This window comes from Hemiscyllium ocellatum, chromosome 14 (assembly GCF_020745735.1).
Source record: "Hemiscyllium ocellatum isolate sHemOce1 chromosome 14, sHemOce1.pat.X.cur, whole genome shotgun sequence".
Lineage (NCBI taxonomy): Eukaryota > Metazoa > Chordata > Chondrichthyes > Orectolobiformes > Hemiscylliidae > Hemiscyllium > Hemiscyllium ocellatum.
The window spans coordinates 67,396,066-67,417,149 of record NC_083414.1 but is presented as its reverse complement, the minus strand read 5'-3'; the positions used below and the strand labels follow the sequence as shown (position 1 = coordinate 67,417,149).

Here is a 21,084-nt window from a genome sequence, read left to right as displayed (position 1 = left end):
CCAAAAAGTGTTTATCCTCTTTCTGAAATGAATCATAATACTGACAGCTAGGAGTAATTGAATGAGGATTGTCTGTAGACAGACGCATTGTATTTATGAGCTCAGTGCGTCAGATAATCCAAGAGCAGCACACTCCTGGTACAGTCCCAAACCAGGACATTCACTTTTCAAACACTGCAATGGGATCTCTATATACAAACATAAGAAATCAGTGTCCACTGAATATTCTCCTCCAAACAGGCCTATAAATACACAGTAGAGGAAATTGGAGGCCAATTAGCAAAAGTTCAAGGAAACCCTTCTATGACTCAGTTACGAGTACCATAGAAGACCCTGACCCAGGAAGTAATAACTGACCCACTCTGACCATCAACAGGTGTGCTCAAGTTTCAGGACCACAATATCTTTGATTCACCAGGTTTCAATATCTTGTTTCAGAGGGCAATGGCACTCTTTAGGACAAAGTAGTTCCTAATATTTAATTTTACTAACTTGATCAAAGCACTCTCATATGCATCTCCCCCTCTAAACCTACAACTCTCAGCATCTTAAACAAAAATTATGCTACTGGACCCACTCCAATTCTTATTTTAAAAAAATCCCTTTTTCTAAAACAAAAAACTCTAACAATTGGAAACTTCTCCTCGGCATGGAATCTTAGTTGAGGTGCTATTCACTCCATCACCCTTGCACTGTCTTTTCAAAACAGCAACTTAAGTCCATTCATTTAATATTTCTTAGTCCCACATTTTTTCCACATACTTATTCAATTCCCTTATCAAAGTTATTACATAAAGTGATAGAGTCAGATGTACAGCATGGAAACAGACCCTTCAGTCCAACCCGTCCAGCTATCCCAACCCAATCTAATCCCACCTGCCAGCACCTGGCCCATAAATGATGCAATTGTACCAGCCTCCACCACATCCTCTGGCAGCTCATTCCAAAAACATACCATCCTGTGTGAAAAAGTTGACCCTTGCGTCCCTTTTATATCTTTCCCCTCTCACCCCAAAATCTATTTGGACTCCCTGACCCCAGGGAAAAGACTTTGCTTATTTACCTATCCATGCCCCTCAATTATGTAAACCTCTGTAAGATCACCCCTCAGCCTCTGATGCTCCAGGGAAAACAGCCCCAGCCTGTTCAGCCTCTCCCTGTAGCTCAAATCCTCCAACCTTGGCAACATCCTTGTAAATCTTTTCTGAACCCTTTCAAGTTTCACAACATCTTTCTGATAGGAAGGAGACCAAAATTGCACGCAATATTCCAACAGTGGCCTAACCAATGTCCGTACAGTCACAACATGACCTCCCAACCCTGTACTTAATACTCTGACCAATAAAGGAAAGCATACCAAAACACCTTCTGCACTATCCTATCAACCTGCGACTCCACTTTCAAGGAGCTGTGAACCTGCACACCAAGGTCTCTTTGTTCAGCAACACTCCCTAGGACCTTACCATTAAGTGTATATGTCCTGCTAAGATATGCTTTCCCAAAATGTAGTACCTCGCATTTATCTAAATTAAACTCCATTTGCCACTTCTCAGCCCATTGGCCCACCTGGTCAAGAGCCTGTTGTAATCTGAGGTAACTCTATCCGCTGTCCACTATTTTGATGTCATCAGTAAACTTACTAACTGTACCTCTTATGCTCACATCCAAATCACTTTATGTAAATGACAAAAAGTAGAGGACCCAGCACCAATCCTAGTGGTATTCCACTGGTTACAGGCCTCCAGTCTGAAAAACAACCCACCACCACCTCCCTCTGTCTTCTATCTTCGAGCCAGTTCTGTATCCAAATGGCTAGTTCTCTGTATTCAGGGAGATCTAGCCTCCCTAATCAGTCTTCCACGGGGAAACTTGTCGAACACCATATAGATCACAACTACTGCTTGCCCTCATCATTCCTCTTTGTTACTTCTTCAAAAAACTCAATCAAGTTGGTGAGACATGATTTCCCACGCACATAGCCATGTTGACTATCCCTAATTAGTCCTTGCCTTTCCAAATACACGTACATCAATCCCTTCAACAACTTGCCCAACACCGACGTCAGGCTCATTGGTCTATAGTTCCCTGGCTTGTCCTTACCACCCTTCTTAAACAGTGGCACCATGTTAGCCAACCTCCAGTCTTCCGGCACCTCACCCGTGACTATCGATGATACAAATCGGCGGCACGGTGGCACAGTGGTTAGCACTGCTGCCTCACAGCGCCAGGGACCTGGGTTCAATTCCCGCCTCAGGTGACTGACTGTGTGGAGTTTGCACGTTCTCCCCGTGTCTGCGTGGGTTTCCTCCGGGTGCTCTGGTTTCCTCCCACAGTCCAAAGATGTGTGGGTCAGGTGAATTGGCCATGCTAAATTGTCCGTAGTGTTAGGTAAGGGGTATATGTAGGGGTATGGGTGGGTTGCGCTTCGGCGGGTCGGTGTGGACTTGTTGGGCCGAAGGGCCTGTTTCCACACTGTAAGTAATCTACTCTAATCAAAAAATCTCAGCAAGAGGCCCAGCAATCACCTCTCTAGCTTCCCACAGAGTTCTAGGGTACACCTGATCAAGTCCTGGGGATTTATCCACCTTTACGTGTTTCAAGACATCCAGCACTTCCTCCTCTGTAATATGGACGTTTTGCAATGTGTCATCATCTATTCCCCTACAGCCTACATCTTCCATGTCCTTTTCCACAGTAAATACTGATGCAAAATACTAGTTTAGTATCTCCCCCATTTTCTGTGGCTCCACACAAAGGCGTCCTTCTGATCTTTGAAGGGCCCTATTCTCTCCCTAGTTACCCTTTTGTCCTTAACATACTTGTAAAAACCTTTTGGATTCTCCTTAACTCTATTTGCCTCAAAGCTATCTCATGTCCTCTTTTTGCCCTCCTGATTTCCCTCTTAAGTATGCTCCTACAGCCTTTACACTCTAAGATTCGCTCGATCTATCCTGTCTAAGCCGACTGCTTCCTTCTTTTTCTTAATCAAACTCTCAATTTCTTTAGTCATCCAGCATTCCCTATACCTACCAGCCTTCCCTTTCATCCTGACAGGAATATACTTTCTCTGGATTCTCGTTATTTCATTTCTGAAGGTTTCTCATTTTCCAACCGTCCCTTTACCTGCGAACATCTGCCCCCAATCAGCTTTTGAAAGCTCTTGCCTAATACCGTGAAAATTGGCCTTTCGCCAATTTAGAACTTCAACTTTTAGATCTGGTCTATCCTTTTCAATCATTATCTTAAATCTAATAGAATTATGGTCACTGGCCCCAAAGTGCTCCCCCACTGACATCTCAGTCACCTGACCTGCCTTATTTCCCAAGGAGTAGGTCAAGTTTTGCACCTTCTTTAGTAGATGCATCCACATACTGAATCAGAAAGTGTTCTTGTACACACAAATTCCTCTCCATCTGAACCCTTAACACTATGGCAGTCCCAGCCTATGTTTGGTTAACCTGCTCCCACCAATCTTTCAGGAAGGCACAAAGATGAAAAGAAACAAGAGTGAGAGCAGGCAATTTGGTCACCAAGCCAGCTTTAACTTTCAATAAGAGCACAATGTGGATCCATCTATGACTAACTCCACTTTCCTGCCTGTGCCTCATTAACTTTGACTTGTAGATTAAAAATCTGCCAGCTTTGAATATATTCAATGGTACAGCTTCTGCTATTCTCTGTGGGAAAGAATTCCAAGGAAATTCCTCCTGACTCTCATCCCATATTCTTAAACTTTTTCCTTGGTTCTAGATTTCCCAGAATGAGTGGGCAAGAGGTCAGACGAGCCTGCCAGCATCTACCCTGTTAAAGTCAGATTCTTGTATCTCAATGACATTGTCTCTCTTACTTTTAACTCCAAAGACTACAGGTCTAACTTACTCAACCTACCCTAAACAATCTCTCAGTTGAAGAATCAGCTAGTGCACGCTTTCTGAACTACTTCCAATGCAACTCTCTCTCCTCCATAAATAAAGCAATTAAACCTGCACAACACAGTAGTCCACATGTGGTCTCATCAATATGCTGTGCAGTTGCATCAAGATGTCCCTTCTTTTGTATTCCATCCCTGTTGCAATAAAGGGCAACATTCCAGCTATCTTCCCAATTGACAACCACGTGCAACCTTGAGATTCATGCTGAAGAATGCCTAGATCCCGCTGTGCCACAGCATTCTGTATCTCACCACTGAAATAATACTCTGCTTTGCTAGTCCTCTTGCAAAGTGGACAACCCCACAGGATATTCCATCTGCCAAATTATTCCTCATTCACTATTTCCTTAAGACTCTGACTCTTTACTCAACTTGCTTTTCTAAATTCCTTGTACTGGCAGCCAAATTTGGCTACCTACCCCCTTTGTTCACATCATTAATATAGATCATAAGTTGCCCAGACCTCAGAAGAGGTCCCTGTGGCATTCTACTCATTACAGACTGCCAACTCAAAAATAATCCATTTATCCCAACCATTCCCTTTTAGATAGCAAATTCTTCTATCCATGGTAATTAGTCACACCCAACACCATGCGCTCTTCTCCTGCGCAATAAACCCCTATTGAAATAATTCTAGAAACTCAAATACATTACATCTACTTCCCCTTTAATTGCCCTGTTTGCTACGTCCTCAAAGAACTCAAACAACTTTGTACGACATGATTTCCTTGTCACAAAATTAATTACATGCCCTGTTGCTACCTCCTTCATCATGGATTTTAGCAATTTCCCAACGATAAATGTAAGGCTAGCTGGTCTTTGGTTTCTTGCTTTGTATCCCTCCTTTCTGGAATTGAGGTGTTGCACTTGAAGTTTTCCATGGAACCTCTCCAGAATCTAAAGAGCATTGGAAGATTACAACCAACACATAGTACCACTATACTGATCCGTTTCAAGACTATGATATATAGTCAGACTTTAGACCCATTAGCTTTCCTACTACTTTTCTGTAGTGATAGCTGTTTTAAGCTCCTCCTGCTTTTGTCCCTTAATTTTTTTTCAATTCATGAGATGCTTTGTGTAGAGATTCAAAGCACCTGTTCAAAACCTCAGCCATTTCCTTATTTTCCATTAATTCCCTAATCTCATCCTCAGATCAATGATCACTTTAGCCAATTGTCCTTTTTTAAACTTGTAGGTTTTACTGTGAGATTCTATATTTCTTGCTAGTTTTCTCTTGTATTCTAACTTCACCCTTTTTTTCCCCAAAGGACAACAGCTGCTGTGTAAAATAATTCCTCAAGTTCTCGTCAAACATATTAAGTTGGTGTACTCAGGTAACTGATTCACCTGCCAATGAAATTTGTTTTTCTTGATTTATTTAATCAAAATAGTTCAATTTTGAGGATCTTGTCAATTCCCCATAACCTCAGCTGCTGTTCCTTATAAAATACAGCTTTTGCAACTTATTCTGCTATATACAGGTAGCTTTGCTACATCGCACACTCCTTTAACACAAATTCACAGTAACACAACTGATGAATTGGGGACACTTTCTAAAGCACAAACTTTTAAAACGTGGTTGGCTGTAACGCAATTAATTTGCCAACATTAAGTGCTGTTTCTAAATGCAACTTTTCTATAATACACAAGAACACAACCATTGTGTTATAGAAGAAATACTTGTAATTAATATCTTTTAGCCATTCTGACTGATGCACCTGGACCAGGGTCATGAAAATTTTTAAACTAGGAATGGTGAATCAAAACTAAGCACAAGACTCCAAATATGCACCAACTAAGTATGTGCAAAACTCGCAGTCAAAGTACATGCAATGTTTTATATTGGAGGTAGTGTTGATGCATGGCTAATACCCCTCACTTCTTCCTCAAAGATAATATCACTATTAGCGATCCTGAATCTCAGGATAATGTTGCTGCGATTCCCACCACGGCAGATGGTGATATTTGGATTCAAAAAGAAAAAAAGTGACCAAATAACCACTGCTTAATGTCATTAGTGCTTAAAGACATTAGTGAACCCATATGGTTCACTAATGTCTTTAGGGAAGTTGATCTGTCCTAGAAGTACAGAATGTGCAAGGGGGATCTCAAAAGGAATTAAAGAGCAAGAAGGAGGCATAATTAGATGACAGCAGGCATAATAAAGGAAAATCCCACATTATTTTACAGTGCATTACAGATAAAAAAAAGGGGAAAAGAGTAGGGCTCAAAGTAATCCTGCGTGAAGCCAGAGGATATAGGTATGGTTTTAAATGAATAAAATGTATCAGTGTTTACTTGTCAGGGACCAACGTGGGCACAGAAATCAAGGAGGTGGCTATGCTTCAATTAAAGAGCTAACACAGACAGGAGGTTTGGAATGGTCTGGTTGGTGGATAAGTAGATAAATCTCCAATGCTGGATTAAATGTATCCTGGGCTGTTGCATAAAGCATTACAGAGTGTTTAAGACCAAGTTATATTAGAACTGCATAAAACATTAGCTAGACCACAGCTTTTGTGCAATCTTGGAATCCATATTATAGGTGGGATGTGATAGCAACGAAAAGGGCACAGAGGAGATTTACCAGGTTGCCGGAGTGTTTTAGTTATGTAGAGAGATCTGATAGATTGGTGTTGTTTTCCTTATAGCAGGGGAGATTGAGGGGGTACATGATTGAGATGTATAAAATTATGAGCACAGAAAGGGTAGACATGGATTACTGACGGGGGCATAAATTGAAGATGAGGTGGTATAGAGAGGATGAGAGGATGTGACGTTACCCAGTATTTGTGAAACCTATACACCAGCTACAATCTCCTTACAAACGAAGTCCAGTTTCACATCAGGAAGCTGACTGGATGAGCAATATGGAAGGAGGGAGTGAGGGAAGACAGTTAGTTGGGTGACTAACCTATTTGACCACCAAAATTTGTACATTAGCTACTTAAACCGATTTTCCTTTACAAAACATGCACGTATCAGAAAGTCCCACACTAGTGCACACCCCCCATTCTCCAACCATTCCAGATATGAAGCAGACATTCGGCCTGGTCTAGAGGGCCTTAGGAAGTGAAGCTTTCCAGAGACAGGTGAATTTCAAACTTCCATACTTTCTTTCCAACTCCATAAAAACACAATCTTTTATCCCTCTCTCAAAGCTCCTACCTCCATATATAACTGTGCCTGTGTTGTTGAAGACTATTCGACACTGGTCTAATGCTGGGACTGTGTGTAGAAGGTGGAATGTCCGCAGATCCCACTGAAATGAAGCCTTTGTTAAGGATTCCCTCTGACATTGTTAGATTATAAATACAATATTATTAAAAACTTCAGCACAGTAGGTTAATTATATTCGGGGTGCATGCCACTTAAGTGTATATAATATACAACCTCTATCTAGAGCCAAGTATTTGGAGGACACCCTCCCAAAAGTAATTCCTCTGCATGGGAGGAGTTAAGGTAGCCGACTCAACAAATACTCTCAGGAAAACCCATGCACTTGAATCCCCTGGTCACACAGACCTTCTGCTTGTTGAATATAGCCATACTATTAATGTCAGGCCATTTACAGTAATAGGTAAAAGTACTCTATTGTTCAATCTCCACAATTCTCAGAACAATTATGCTAAGTCCTTGACTATTAACGTTCTGCCTGGAATTGAACTCTTTCCTTCATAGAGGGCAATAAGTCATTCAGTTAAAACGTAAGTGAACATCACTACTTGCAAATTTCCCTCAAAGATACTTACTCATTTGAACTATAATTGCTATTCCTTGAATATCACTGGGTCAAGATCCTGGCACTCCCTAACAGCATGTACCTACACCACATGCACTGCAGTAGTTCAAGCAGCAGCTCACACAAACACATTTGAAGGCAAGTTAGGATGCATCATAAATAAGACCATAAGACATAGGAGCGGAAGTAAGGCCATTCGGCCCATCGAGTCCACTCCGCCATTCAATCGTGGCTGATGGGCATTTCAACTCCCCTTACCCGCATTCTCCCCGTAGCCCTTAATTCCTCAAGACATCAAGAATCTATCAATCTCTGCCTTGAAGACATTTAGCGTCCCGGCCTCCACTGCACTCTGCGGCAATGAATTCCACAGGCCCACCACTCTGGCTGAAGAAATGTCTCCGCATTTCTGTTCTGAATTGACCCCCTTTAATTTTAAGGCTGTGTCCACGGGTCCTAGACTCCTCGCCTAACGGAAAAAATTTCCTAGCGTCCACCCTTTCCAAGCCATGTATTATCTTGTAAGTTTCTATTAAGTCTCCCCTCAATCTTCTAAACTCCAATGAATACAATCCCAGGTTCCTCAGCCGTTCCTCGTATGTTAGACCAACCATTCCAGGGATCATCCGTATGAATCTCCGCTGGACACGTTCCAGTGCCAGTATGTCCTTCCTGAGGTGTGGGGACCAAAACTGGACATAGTACTCCAAATGGGGGCCTAACCAGAGCTTTATAAAGTCTCAGTAGCACATCACTGCTTTTATATTCCAACCCTCTTGAGGTAAGTGACAACATTGCATTCGCTTTCTTAATCACGGACTCAACCTGCATGTTTACCTTTACAGAATCCTCGACTAGCACTCCCAGATCCCTTTGTACTTTGGCTTTACGAATTTTCTCACCGTTTAGAAAATGGTCTATGCTTTTTTCCAAAGTGCAAGACCTCGCATTTGCTCAAGTTGAATTCCATCAGCCATTTCCTGGACCACTCTCCCAAACTGTCTAGATCCTTCTGCAGCCTCCCCACTTCCTCAGTACCACCTGCCTGTCCACCTAACTTGGTATCATCAGCAAACTTTGCTAGAATGCCCCCAGTCCCTTCATCCAGATCATCAATATATAATGCGAACAGCTGTGGCCCCAACACTGAACCCTGCGGGACACCATTTGTCACCAGCTGCCATTCCGAAAAAGAACCTTTTATCCCAACTCTCTGCCTTCTGTCAGACAGCCAATCCTCAATCCATACCTGTAGCTCACCTCGAACACCATGGGCCCTCACCTTGCTCAGCAGCCTCCCGTGTGGCACCTTATCAAAGGCCTTTTGGAAGTCTAGATAGACCACATCCACTGGGTTTCCCTGATCTAACCTACTTGTCACCTCTTCAAAGAATTCCAACAGGTTTGTCAGGCATGACCTCCCCTTACTAAATCCATGTTGACTTGTTCTAATTAGACTCTACTCTTTCAAGAATTTAGAGACCTCATCCTTAATGATGGATTCTAGAATTTTATCAACAACCAAGGTTAGGCTAATTGGCCTATAATTTTCCATCTTTTGTCTTGATAGTCAGTCTAGTCAGCATGGATGAATATATAGAATTACTATAGAATTTAAACAAAGAAAATTCTGGAAATGATCAGCTGGTAAACTACTAAAAAAGTAAGGTTTCACATCAATGATCTATTTCCAGAAGAAATGGTCATGACCTGAAAAGACTTTACCTACGGCTATGCTCTTGATGTGCCAAACATGCAGTTTTCAGATCATATTTCCAGTAACTATTACGTTTTAGCTTGAAATTCAATAAAAATGCTTCCTTGTTAACATGCTTATACCAAAACAATTTTTACCATGGTGGTGTTTCAATAGCATTTTCCTGATTGCTACTCCTTCTCTCCAGGAGCCACAAATCACAATAGACAACAGTCTGAGAAAACAGACCGTCCCTATACAAGTTAAAAAATCCTGGTCTTCAGAATTGACTGGGAGATTTGTCTAAAATATTCCCTAAAATCATTGACCACTTATTATACAACACCCCAGTTCCTCTAGTACACTGTCGCTCTTTACTGAAGGATACAATCTCTGTATTGATGATGACTTCCAGACCATTTGGATGGAACACTCCACTGATATTCATGTTGAACTTATCAAACTTGTGAATGGCTTGTGTTGAACGGATATCCCATAACACTCCGTCATTTAACACCAAATCATCTGTGGGGTTAAAGGTTGCACAATTCCGCTTGTAGTTGTTGGCTAGGTCAGGATTGTAGAGAGTGAGGATATTTTGGCCTGTCTGGATATCGTATATCTATGGACAGAAGAAAAGACAAGCTCTTTTTCAATAATAGTGCGTATTTATCCTGTGTGCAGAAAGTGAGAGATATTGATGCTGCAGAATTTGAACATAATTTATGAATAACCTTTTCTCAACTTTGCTATAACATTCTCCAATCTTAATATCAATAGCACAATAGTATCATACTGTTTCCATCTCTCTGAACCATCTTATGGAATTTGAGAAAGTTGCTAATTTACTGCTGCCTTGCTTTGTGTTGAAGATCTAAATGCTTGATGAATTGGATTGGGACAGAGCTTTGGCAAAACCTACCTTAGAATTTACATAGCAACTTTAAAATTCAACCATTCAAAAAGCCAAAAGGTATAGAAATGGACACTGGGCTAAAAGATTTTGGAAGAAGAAACCATAAGACTGGTCAAAGATTTAGGTTTTAAGTATGGTCTTAGAAAAAGCTTACGCTAATAGGTTAATGGTGGAAATCGCAGATCATGGGACCAAGGTGGCTGAAGGCACAGCCATTAATGGAGAGGCAAGAAAAAGGGGATACAGGATATGCATGAGGTCAGAGTCAGAGGAACAAACAGTTTGAGGAAGGAAGGATCAGCATCACAGCGGAGATAAATTGGAGGAGGGCAGGATTGAGTGACCACAAGATTTTCTTTTATTCATTCAGAGTTTCTGGGCATTACAAGCTAGCTCAGCATTTATAACAATTCCTAATTGTTGTGGGCCTGGTGTCACACGTAGGCTACATCAGATAAGGATAGCAGATTTCCTTCCCTGACGGAGTTATAGTCATAGAGATGTACAGCATGGAAACAGACCCTTCGGTCCAACCGTCCATGCTGATCAGATATCCCAACCCAATCTAGTCCCACCTGCCAGCGCCCGGCCCGTATCCCTCCAAACGCTTCCTATTCATATACCCATCCAAATGAACTAGATGGGTTTTTCCAACAACTGACAGTAGTTTCTTGGTCATCGTTAGACACTAAATTTCAGATTTTTATTGAATTCAAACTTGCACTATGGCAGATGTGAATTTGCACCTAAGACCCCAGAACATTACCTGGGTCTCTGCATTAACTGTCTACCAATAATGATATTGCTTCCCCTAGATTAAATTAGGCTCCCTACAGTGTGGAAACAGGCCCTTCGGCCAGAAAAGCCCACACCGACCCTCCGAAGAGTAACCCATCCAGACCCATTTCCCTCTAACTAATGCACCTAACACTAAGGGCAATTTAGCACGGTCAATTCACCTGACCTGTACATCTTTGGACTGTGGGATGAAACCAGATCACCCAGAGAAAACCCATGCAGACACGTGGAGCATGTGCAAATTCCACACAGACAGTCGCCCAAGGTTGGAATTGAACCCGAGTCCCTGGCACTGTGAGGCAGCAGTGCTAACCATTGAGCCACTGTGCTGCCCTATGGCAGCAGAGTTTTAGATGTTTTACAGAAGTCGCAGGATGGGTTGTCAAGCATAACAGCACCAGAATAATTAGGTCTGTGGGGATAAAGGCACAGATGAGGATTTCAGATGGGCAGAAAATACAGAGTTAACTAGGACACAGAAGTTACAAGGTTTGTATCGGCCTGTGACACTGTCTGGGGAGGGAATCGAATTGGTGATAAAAGTATACAGTCTGCTGTGAAGCCCAAAGATGATGGTCTCAGTTTACACAGTGCACTATTAAGCAGCAAGCCATTGGACGGTGATCAACAATGGGAGGCATGGGTGATTTTATTCAATTCCTAACTCAGACCAAATCACCTAACAAAACTATGAGGCACACATTACTCTACAGAGTTGAACCCTTCACCTACTGGGGTATTAGCAGATCAAATGCCCAAGATTCCCATTTATCTTCACATATAAATCAAAGCCAAATTACTCACATGAGCCACTTCCTCCTTTGTCCCAATGACTCTATCCTGAGAGAGTTTACTGAATTCCACATAATGATCGTCTGTGAATGAGTGCCTGAAACATTGGGAACAGCATTGCCAAATTAATTCCAACAGCACAGATCCAAAACAAACACCCAATACTTCAAGGTCTAGTGCGGATCAGCTGTGTTTAGAGACATCAAATTGCACTGTATGGCTCTTCAGGACAAAAAAAAAATTCTTCTTTGCAGCATAACACAAGCCTCTTTTACCCCACAATTCATCCATTTGTCACCAGGTTTGGTACTCCATTTTCATCTCGCATGACAAGGTCAGCAGACACATGGGAACATTACCAAGTTCCTCTTCAAGCCACTCTCTATCCTGACTTGGAAATATACTGCCGTTCCTTCACTGTCACTTGGTCAAAATCCTGGAATTACCTTCCTGATGGTATTGTGGGTCTATCTACAGCTAATGGACTGCAGTGATTCAAGGGCAACTCGGGACTGGCAATAACTGCTGGCCGAGCCAATGACACCCACATCCCACAAAAGAATAAAAAACCTCATTCACACACAAACTGGGAACTGAACCACTTCAGTGAATCAAACATTGGTACATTCCAGCACCTCTCTAATTTTTCAAAATAATATTGCAATTATAGTCTATTGCATAAAGCCACCAGAAGTATTAGCACCTTTCCCATTTTAAACAATCACAGGATGGGGACAGCACTTTTTAAATACAAAAATTCCAGACTTTATTTTTGAATAAAATAAAGACAACTTCTTTTCCTATCTAAAGCAAAAAATTTCAAGCCACACAGACACTGCAACTGGTCTCCATATCCTTAAGATGGAGAAAGCACAATCAACCTCTTCTGCTGGTTATCCAACGATGCTTACTGGAAGGTGACTTGTGGACATTAGAGAGGTGACAGGTTGAGATAATACCAGATGTTCGTAAATATTTGCAAATTCAGCACGTGGATTATTCTCCACATACAATTCTCTTTAGTACAGTTCAGTGCATCTGTAATTAAATAGCAAACGCAACCTCAAATTGTACTGGTCAGTTGAGAAGCATAGGGATTCATCCATTCACACACCTGTCTTTCTGTATTGTTCCACTGTAATTCAAAGCTAGAAAATCTCACCTAAAATGACACTTCAGCGAATAAAGAAACTGTAGGCCTGGCACTTACAACTCATACTCGTGAAAAATCATCTTCACTTACTTCATGTCAAAGACCGACTTCATTCCCCAGAGAGCAGAGAGAGGTTGGCCCCAACTTGCTGATGTTAATAACAAAGATCCATCCTGCAAGTGCACAGAAATTACAGAAAAATTAAATATCAGGTCCGACAGTACATGGAGTAATACTGGTCTTGATATACAATCTCGCAGTCAAAATTATTACACATTATCTGGCTATTATTTGATGACTAAATGCAAGACTTTACCATGAGCAAACTGGATGTCACAGTTACCAAAGTAAAATCAGTGACCACACTTGGAAAAGTGTTTCATTGAACATAAAACTCTACTGATATTCTAAAATTAGAAAGGTGCTATAGAAATGTATTTTGTGGACTTCTGCCACTGGCACACCCATCACCCTGGCCATTGTTGGATAGCCTCATGAACAGTATTACTGAAGGAAGCACAGTCAGTCAATGCCAGAAATATGGGCCCACAATCATGATTAATACAAGACTAGGATTTGATTTTGATTGCAGAACAGGAGCTGAAACTGGAGGTTAAATTTCAGGTCAATTATACAGGAAGCCAGGGAGGAAATCCAAAGAGATAGTGCACAAAAATGTATTGATGGGACACAAATGTTAGAAGTGGGGCAAAGAGGAAGGGTAAAATTAAGAGAGATAAGCCAAGCCAGTTATAGCCGATCATACACTTCAGAATAAGCAGAGCATAACAAATCTATCAATTAAGGGCTTTACATTATGAAGTATTCTGTTAAAGGTGCCCAAAAGCACAATCACTTGCTATCCTGGCCTAGCTTGTCAGAGATTTCTACTTGGATTTGATACAGATTCTGATTGTCCTGCTGCATCCTACCAAACTGGGCATCTTGTGGTTAGGGGCCTAAACAGCTGGTGTCTGTTAGGACACATGACTGAAGCAGGACTTAATGAATAGTGCTCAGGACTGGGAACCCCAAGCTATGTGTAGCATCAATAGCCTCGGATTATACATTCAGTACAGGCTGGAGATTGAAACAAAGATCTTTGCTTTGCAAATCTCAGCGATTCACAGTTGTAATCAACACAGAGCGGATAATGGATATAGGCACACAAATCTAGATTGACACTTTTGTGCTGAAGAAATGTTGCATTGTTGGGAGATTATACCTTTTGGGTGAGACATTAAAACAAGACCATTTTCCCTTTTGTTTTGATGGACGTAAATGACTCAGTACTTCAAAAGAAAAAAGGGGAGAGTTCTCCATTCTCCTGCCTAATAATATTTTTCCATGAACCAAAATCACAAAAATAAAGACATCACATTTCTGTTTGCAGGATCCTGTATTTCTACATTTTACATGGAATTATTTGGTCATAAAACATTTTGGGACATCCTGAAGTCTGAAAAGTACTGTGTAAAATGCAAGCCTTTTTAAAAGAAATTTAAATGCATATCCTTCCCAGACCATAGGCCTGATAATAATGCACCTACCTTAGATGGCTCTAGGTGCGTTATGGCGGAATTATGACAGGCATATGTACCCTCTTCTTGGCCACTAAATAAATTGTAGAGCTTTAATTCTCCAGTACACGTCCCCAACATCAGAAAGCGCTCTCGAGCAGAGAATGTACAGCATGTAAAACCACTGCCTTCCTCATCTGATTCTCTGAACACAGAAATGGGTCGGAACCTGCAACAAGTGAGCAGGACATGGAACTCAATTTGTGTCCTGAATATTTGAGGAATAAATACATTATGCAGCAAGAAACCTTTCAATAGGAGAACAGATATGAACTACTAATTCTATGATTCCATTTACACCATTTTCCTTTCCATAAACACCTGTAGAAATGCATAATTTTCTTCAAGTCTTATTCCATGCACTGGAAGAACCCTTAAACAGGCACAGTGGCTCAGTGGTTAGCACTGCTGCCCCTCAGCGCGAGGGACCTGGGTTCAATTCTCACCTCAGGCAATTGTCTGTGTGGAGTTTGCACATTCTCCCTGCGTTTCCTCCAGGTGCTCCGGTTTCCTCCCACAATCCAAAGATTGCTGGTAAGGTGAATTGGCCATGCTAAATTGCCCTAGAGTTAGGTGCCTTAGTCAGGGGTAAATCTAAGGGAATGAGTCTGGGTGGGTTGCTCTTCGGAGGGCCGGTGTGGACTTGTTGGTCCGAAGGGCCTGTTTCCACACTGTAGGGAATCTAATAAAAAAAAATGCACCTCATGTTTTGATGGAATTACTTGAGGGAGGGCCCTGGAGTGTTTTGTTCATCAAGGTGAGAAATGTTATTGCGAGAAATGGAACACTCAATTTTGTGCCAGGTCAGGTCTAAATTGTACTCTTAAAAATCCAAGCTGTTACATCAAATACTCCCCTGTCCCTGGTCAGATAAAAGAGGTTACTACCAGGAAAAAAAATTTCCTCTACTCTGCCCAAATAACCACCAGGGTAGGAACTGTTTAGACTCAGTGTAACACTGTCTTTACATTAAACCATTCATCACTACTACAGCAGATATCAAAAGTTAAATACAGACAATTAAATACACAGATTTTGGGTTGTTGAGTACATAGGGAAACTTCTTCGAAGCGACTTCAGCCCCAGCACTCAGCAAACACTTTCTAATACACCAGTTTCGATACCAGCAGCTATGTGGCAGGTTGATCATTTAAAAGAAATTTAAATGCACACTGGTCACTATAGTGGATTGGGGTTACCCAAAGTCATTTTGTTTAATGTTTTCAATCAAGGGAGACATGATAAAACAGGATCTGATGCCAGATCCCTGACATAAAAAGTTCTTGCTGAATAAAATCTTGTACAGGGAGAAGACTTTGTGAAACATGGGTATAATGGCATGGGCTTGGAAGCCCGGAGAGGGACTCTAGCAGCAGTGCTGCATGGGCTGGGAAGCCTGGAGCGGGATTGTAACAGGGAAATAAAAAGTTGGATTAGTGGTGCTGGAAGAGCACAGCAGTTCAGGCAGCATCCAAGGAGCAGCGAAATCAACATTTCAGGCAAAAGCCCTTCATCAGTAATGAAGGCAGAGAGCCTGAAGCATGGAGAGATAAGCTAGAGGAGGGTGGGGGTGGGGAGAAAGTAGCATAGAGTACAATAGGTGAGTGGGGGAGGAGATGAAGGTGATAGGTCAGGGAGGAGAGGGTGGAGTGGATAGGCGGAAAAGGAGATAGGCAGGTAGGACAAGTCCGGACAAGTCATGGGGACAGTGTTGAGCTGGAAGTTTGGAACTAGGGCGAGGTGGGGGAAGAGGAAATGATGAAACTGTTGAAGTCCACATTGATGCCCTGGGGTTGAAGTGTTCCGATGCTGAAGATGAGGAGTTCTTCCTCTAGGCACCTGGTGGTGAAGGAGCGGCGGTGAAGGAGGCCCAGGACCTCCATGTCCTCGGCAGTGTGGGAGGGGGAGTTGAAATGTTGGGCCACGGGGCGGTGGGGTTGATTGGTGCGGGTGTCCCGGAGATGTTCCCTAAAGCACTCTGCTAGGAGGTGCCCAGTCTCCCCTATGTAGAGGAGACCGCATCAGGAGCAACGGATACAATAAATAATATTAGTGGATGTGCAGATAAAACTTTGATGGATGTGGAAGGCTCCTTTAGTGCCTTGGATAGAGGTGAGGGAGGAGGTGTGAGCGCAAGTTTTACAGTTCCTGCGGTGGCAGGGGAAGGTGCCAGGATGGGAGGGAGGGTTGTAGGGGGGCGTGGACCTGACCAGGTAGTCACGGAGGGAACGGTCTTTGCAGAAGGCGGAAAGGGGTGGGGAGGGAAATAAATCCCTGGTGGTGGGGTATTTTTGGAGGTGGCGGAAATGTCGGCAGATGATATGTTTACGTGAAGGTTGGTAGGCTAAAAGGTGAGTACCAGGGGCGCTCTCTCCTTGTTACGGTTGGAGGGGTGGGATCTGAGGACAGAGGTGCGGGATGTGGACGAGATGCATTGGAGGGCATCTTTAACCACATGGGAAGGGAAATTGTGGTCTCTAAAAGGAGGCGGCCATCTGGTGTGTTCTGTGGTGGAACTGGTCCTCCTGGGAGCAGATATGGCGGAGGCGGAGGAATTGGGAATACGGGATGGCATTTTTGCAAGAGGTAGGGTGGGAAGAAGTGTAATCCAGGTAGCTGTGGGAGTCGGTGGGTTTGTAAAAAATGGTCAGTGTCAAGTTGGTCGTCATTAATGGAGATGGAAAGGCCCAGAAAGGGGATGGAGGGGGTCAGAGGTAAATTTAAGGTCGGGTGGAATGTGTTGGTGAAGTTGATGAATTGCTCAACCTCCTCGTGGGAGCACGAGGTGGCGTCAATGCAGTCATCAATGTAGCGGAGGAAGAGGTGGGGAGTGGTGCAGGTGTAATTATGGAATATTAACTGTTCTATGTAGCCAACAAAGAGACAGGCATATCTGGGGCCCATACATGTGCCCATGGCTACCCCTTTGGTCTGGAGGATTCGAAGGAGAAATTGTTAAGGGGGAGGACCAGTTCGGCCAAACGAATGAGCGTGTCGGTGGAAGGGTACAGTTGGGGACGTCTGGAGAGGAAAGAACGGAGGGCTTGGAGGCCCTGGTCATGGCGGATGGACGTGTAGAGGGATTGGATATCCATGGTGAGGATGAGGCGTTGGGGGCCGGGGAAACGGAAGTCTTGGAGGAGGTGAAGGGCATGGGTGGTGTCTCGAATGAGAGAGAAAAGTTGGAATCCAAGTTAGAATAAAATTTTTTAAAAAGCTGAGTTAATGTGAATGGTGCCTACAGATGGTGACGGTACACACTTTTTACTGTATTTTACACATAACAATAAAATTATTCAATTTATATAATGGGGTCAGGATTAGGCCAGCTTTAAAAGCCATTCCTACATATTCACTTAATCTTGGATTTCCATCAGCATTATCTTAAAACAAACTGGTAACAGTCAGCATGAAGACACTGTTCCATGAGGTATTGTGCGACAGTAGTAAATATCAATACCTCTAGGCCAGAAGTCCCAGAATCAACTCCCATCATACAAATTAAAAACACTTCAAGATATGTAATGCCAGATTACTTGACTAGCAATCATCGTAATCATGGCAAACGGAGCTATTGAATTCTTTGTGCTTGGCCACTTAGTGTTATCTTCATGACTGGGAGGATCTAACTTAGGTTTCTGACCTCTTAGTTAGCGGACAAATGGAAGTGACGAAGTCTGGAAACCAGAGCAGATTTAGCAAACCCTGTCTTCTGAGCCCAGAGCCGAAGTGGGAAATTTGATAGTCTGTGTCAGCCATGCTTTTGAAATTAGAAAGTGATATAAAGGTAGGAATGTCTACCATGCTGTATTGATCTAATTTAGAATTCTACACACATTATGTTAGCTAACAAAGAGAAGTGACTAGTGTTAGAATGTTATGCCTAGTTTAAATTTATTTTTTTTATTTGCTGACCCCAAATCTAAACTATTATACGGTTCCTTGAATAGTGGTCATCATCTGGTATGGACTGCAAATGCTGGAGATCAGTGTTGAGAGTGTGGTGCTAGAAAAGCACAGCAGGTCAGACAGTATCCGAGGAACAGGAGAATTGGCGTTTCGGGCATAATCCCTTCACATCAGGATTTTACTGTATCAGCTTCAGCTATAGAGCTTGATACTGGTGCAGAAGAAGTGAATGAAAAGGAGCAGAAACACATATCTGCACTATGAGAGAAGCTGGTGGGTGAGTGAGAGGCTGTTAAAGGGCTAATCTCTCTCGAAAATCTAATTTTTATTTATATTTAACATCCAACTAAAAATTACCACTTAACAGAGGTAAGTTACCTTTTAAAAGAAGTTACACTTTCCCCAGGCTTAAACAGGAAAGACAAGCTCTGACAGCTGTAACTAGTAGACTTTTCAAAGGATATACTCATTGTTTTTCCCAAGAGCATCTATACTGCTAGAGTGCACATAATGTGAAACCGGGAGTTGGAAGAGGCAAGAGGACTATAAAGTAATTGAAATATCTAAAGAAACACAATTGATATAATAGAGATGACAGGAGATGTCGAAGCTGCAGAATGAGGAACTTCAGTTTCTCAGCTGGAGGACAAACTACAGACAATCGGGTGCATCGGGGAAGGAGAAAGTTACCTGGACGCTATTTGGCTTCTGGATCATTCATACCCCTTTATTAGTGCATCACATTTAGCTAGTGGTCAGGGACAGGAGAGCACAATAAAAGTTAGGCAGTCAAGGGGTTTGAGAAGGTGAGTGTGGAGGAGCTTTACTAACAGTCCAATAGGTTGGAGGTTCTTGAGCTTGTGTGGATGACAGCAAAGGCTGCTGTGTGATGAGATGACTGACTATAGCACCACAATACAGAAGGCATAGAAATGGGATAAATGAAAGGAACAGGGTTGCAGTATGCAATAGTTCAGTTACAGGATAGACACATTTCTCTGCAGCTAACCGCGTGAATTCAGGGGTTATTTTGCCTGCCTGGTGCAATGGTTCAGGATATCTGTTCAAAGCTGGACAGGAACGAAAAGTAGAAGGGGGTGGATCCAGTTGCAGTGCTCCATGTAGGTACCAATAACAAACACCAGGAAAGAGGCCTTTGTTAGGTAGTATGAGCAGCTAAGTGCTAAATTAGAAAGCAGAACCTCAAAAAGTACAAGAGCCATGGGCCAAGGGTAATGAAAATTGGGGAGCTGCATAGTTGAAAGACTGCCATGTGAAAAGTGGATACTGATTTATGGGCCATTAGCATCAGTACTGAACAATGTGGGGGCTATATTTTGGGATGGACTTCACCCGAACTGTGCTTTTTTGGGGGGAAAGAGGGGGGAAAAAAGGGAAAAAAGATCATGCTGGACAAAATTGAGGGAATTAAAGGGAAGTGCCATCTCAATAGATTAGGATAGTAATAAACAGTGATAATGAGTGTATAGCAGGAACGAACAGAGCTTCCAAACTTGACTGTCAACAGATAGGGCCAGATTTTATAAAAACACGTGTAGATTGGTGGCGAGACACCAAATTTAAAGTTCTGCATTTGAATGCCTAGAGGATTTGTAATAAAACTGAAACTGTTAATTCAAGTACAAGTTTAGGCTTGGCCTGGTCTCCGTAGAGAGGTGGCTACCAGGAAACAAAAACTGAGGCACAAACACCCAGGGTTCTGTGGCGTTCACAGAGGTCAGAGTTCTGGGAAAATGTGGCAGGGTAATCTCCTTAAATTAAGGCAGCATTAGTACTGTAGAGCGAGAAATGACCTGCATTCTAAAGTTTGAATGGAGTAGGAAACAGCAAAAGACAAGACTTTAGTGGGAGTTAATTATACACCACTAAACATAAATAATAATGTAAATCACAATAGAAATAAGGAAGCTGGAGGTTCATCTAATAAGAATATAATAATTCTGGGTGACTTAAATTTACATACAAACCAGAAATATTAATAAGGCTGAGCAGGACTTATTTTTGGAACATATGCTTGACGTTTTTCCAGAGTAGTACGTTGAGGAACCAGTTAGGGAGCAGTTTACATCAATATTTGAGCAATGAAAATGACTATTTAATAATCTTATGAAGTAGGTTTTAGAAAAGAGTGACCAGATCATGACAGCATTTTGCACTAAGTCTGAAAGTGAACTTAGGTGAGAAATTAGGGTCTTAAATCTGAAAGGAGACTATGAGGGGTAAACTGGAAATGGCATATCGGGAAACTACATTAAGAGGTATGACAATAAACATTTTACTAATTACTAACTTTCAAAGAACTCATGCATAGTTTACAACAAAAAGTGCAGAGTAACAATGTAGTGTTACACTGCAGTTTAAAAAAAAAATCAACAATTGTCTTAAATCAAAAGGTAGCTGGGAATGGTATAGGTAGATGAAGGGAGGGAGAAGGTGACAGTTCGGAGAGGAGGGTGGAGCGGACAGATGGGAAAGTCGACGGACGGGTCAAGAGGGTGGGACTGAGTTGGAGGCTTGGGAATGGGATAATGTGGGGAGAGGGG

At 42.3% G+C, this 21,084-nt stretch overlaps 1 protein-coding gene across 1 annotated transcript in view; it reads right to left on the bottom strand.

Annotated features, from left to right (window-relative positions):
* The window catches only part of LOC132822405 (DDB1- and CUL4-associated factor 1-like), an 81,262-nt gene that overhangs the window by 10,811 nt on the left and 49,367 nt on the right, over positions 1-21,084 (bottom strand). The window contains exons 15-19 of the mRNA XM_060835761.1: positions 14,582-14,780; positions 13,122-13,204; positions 11,891-11,975; positions 9,761-9,994; positions 7,103-7,196 (exon numbers count right to left, since the gene is read on the bottom strand). Coding sequence (XP_060691744.1) covers positions 7,103-7,196; positions 9,761-9,994; positions 11,891-11,975; positions 13,122-13,204; positions 14,582-14,780 — 695 coding nt within the window. The remainder of the gene's footprint in view (positions 1-7,102; positions 7,197-9,760; positions 9,995-11,890; positions 11,976-13,121; positions 13,205-14,581; positions 14,781-21,084) is intronic.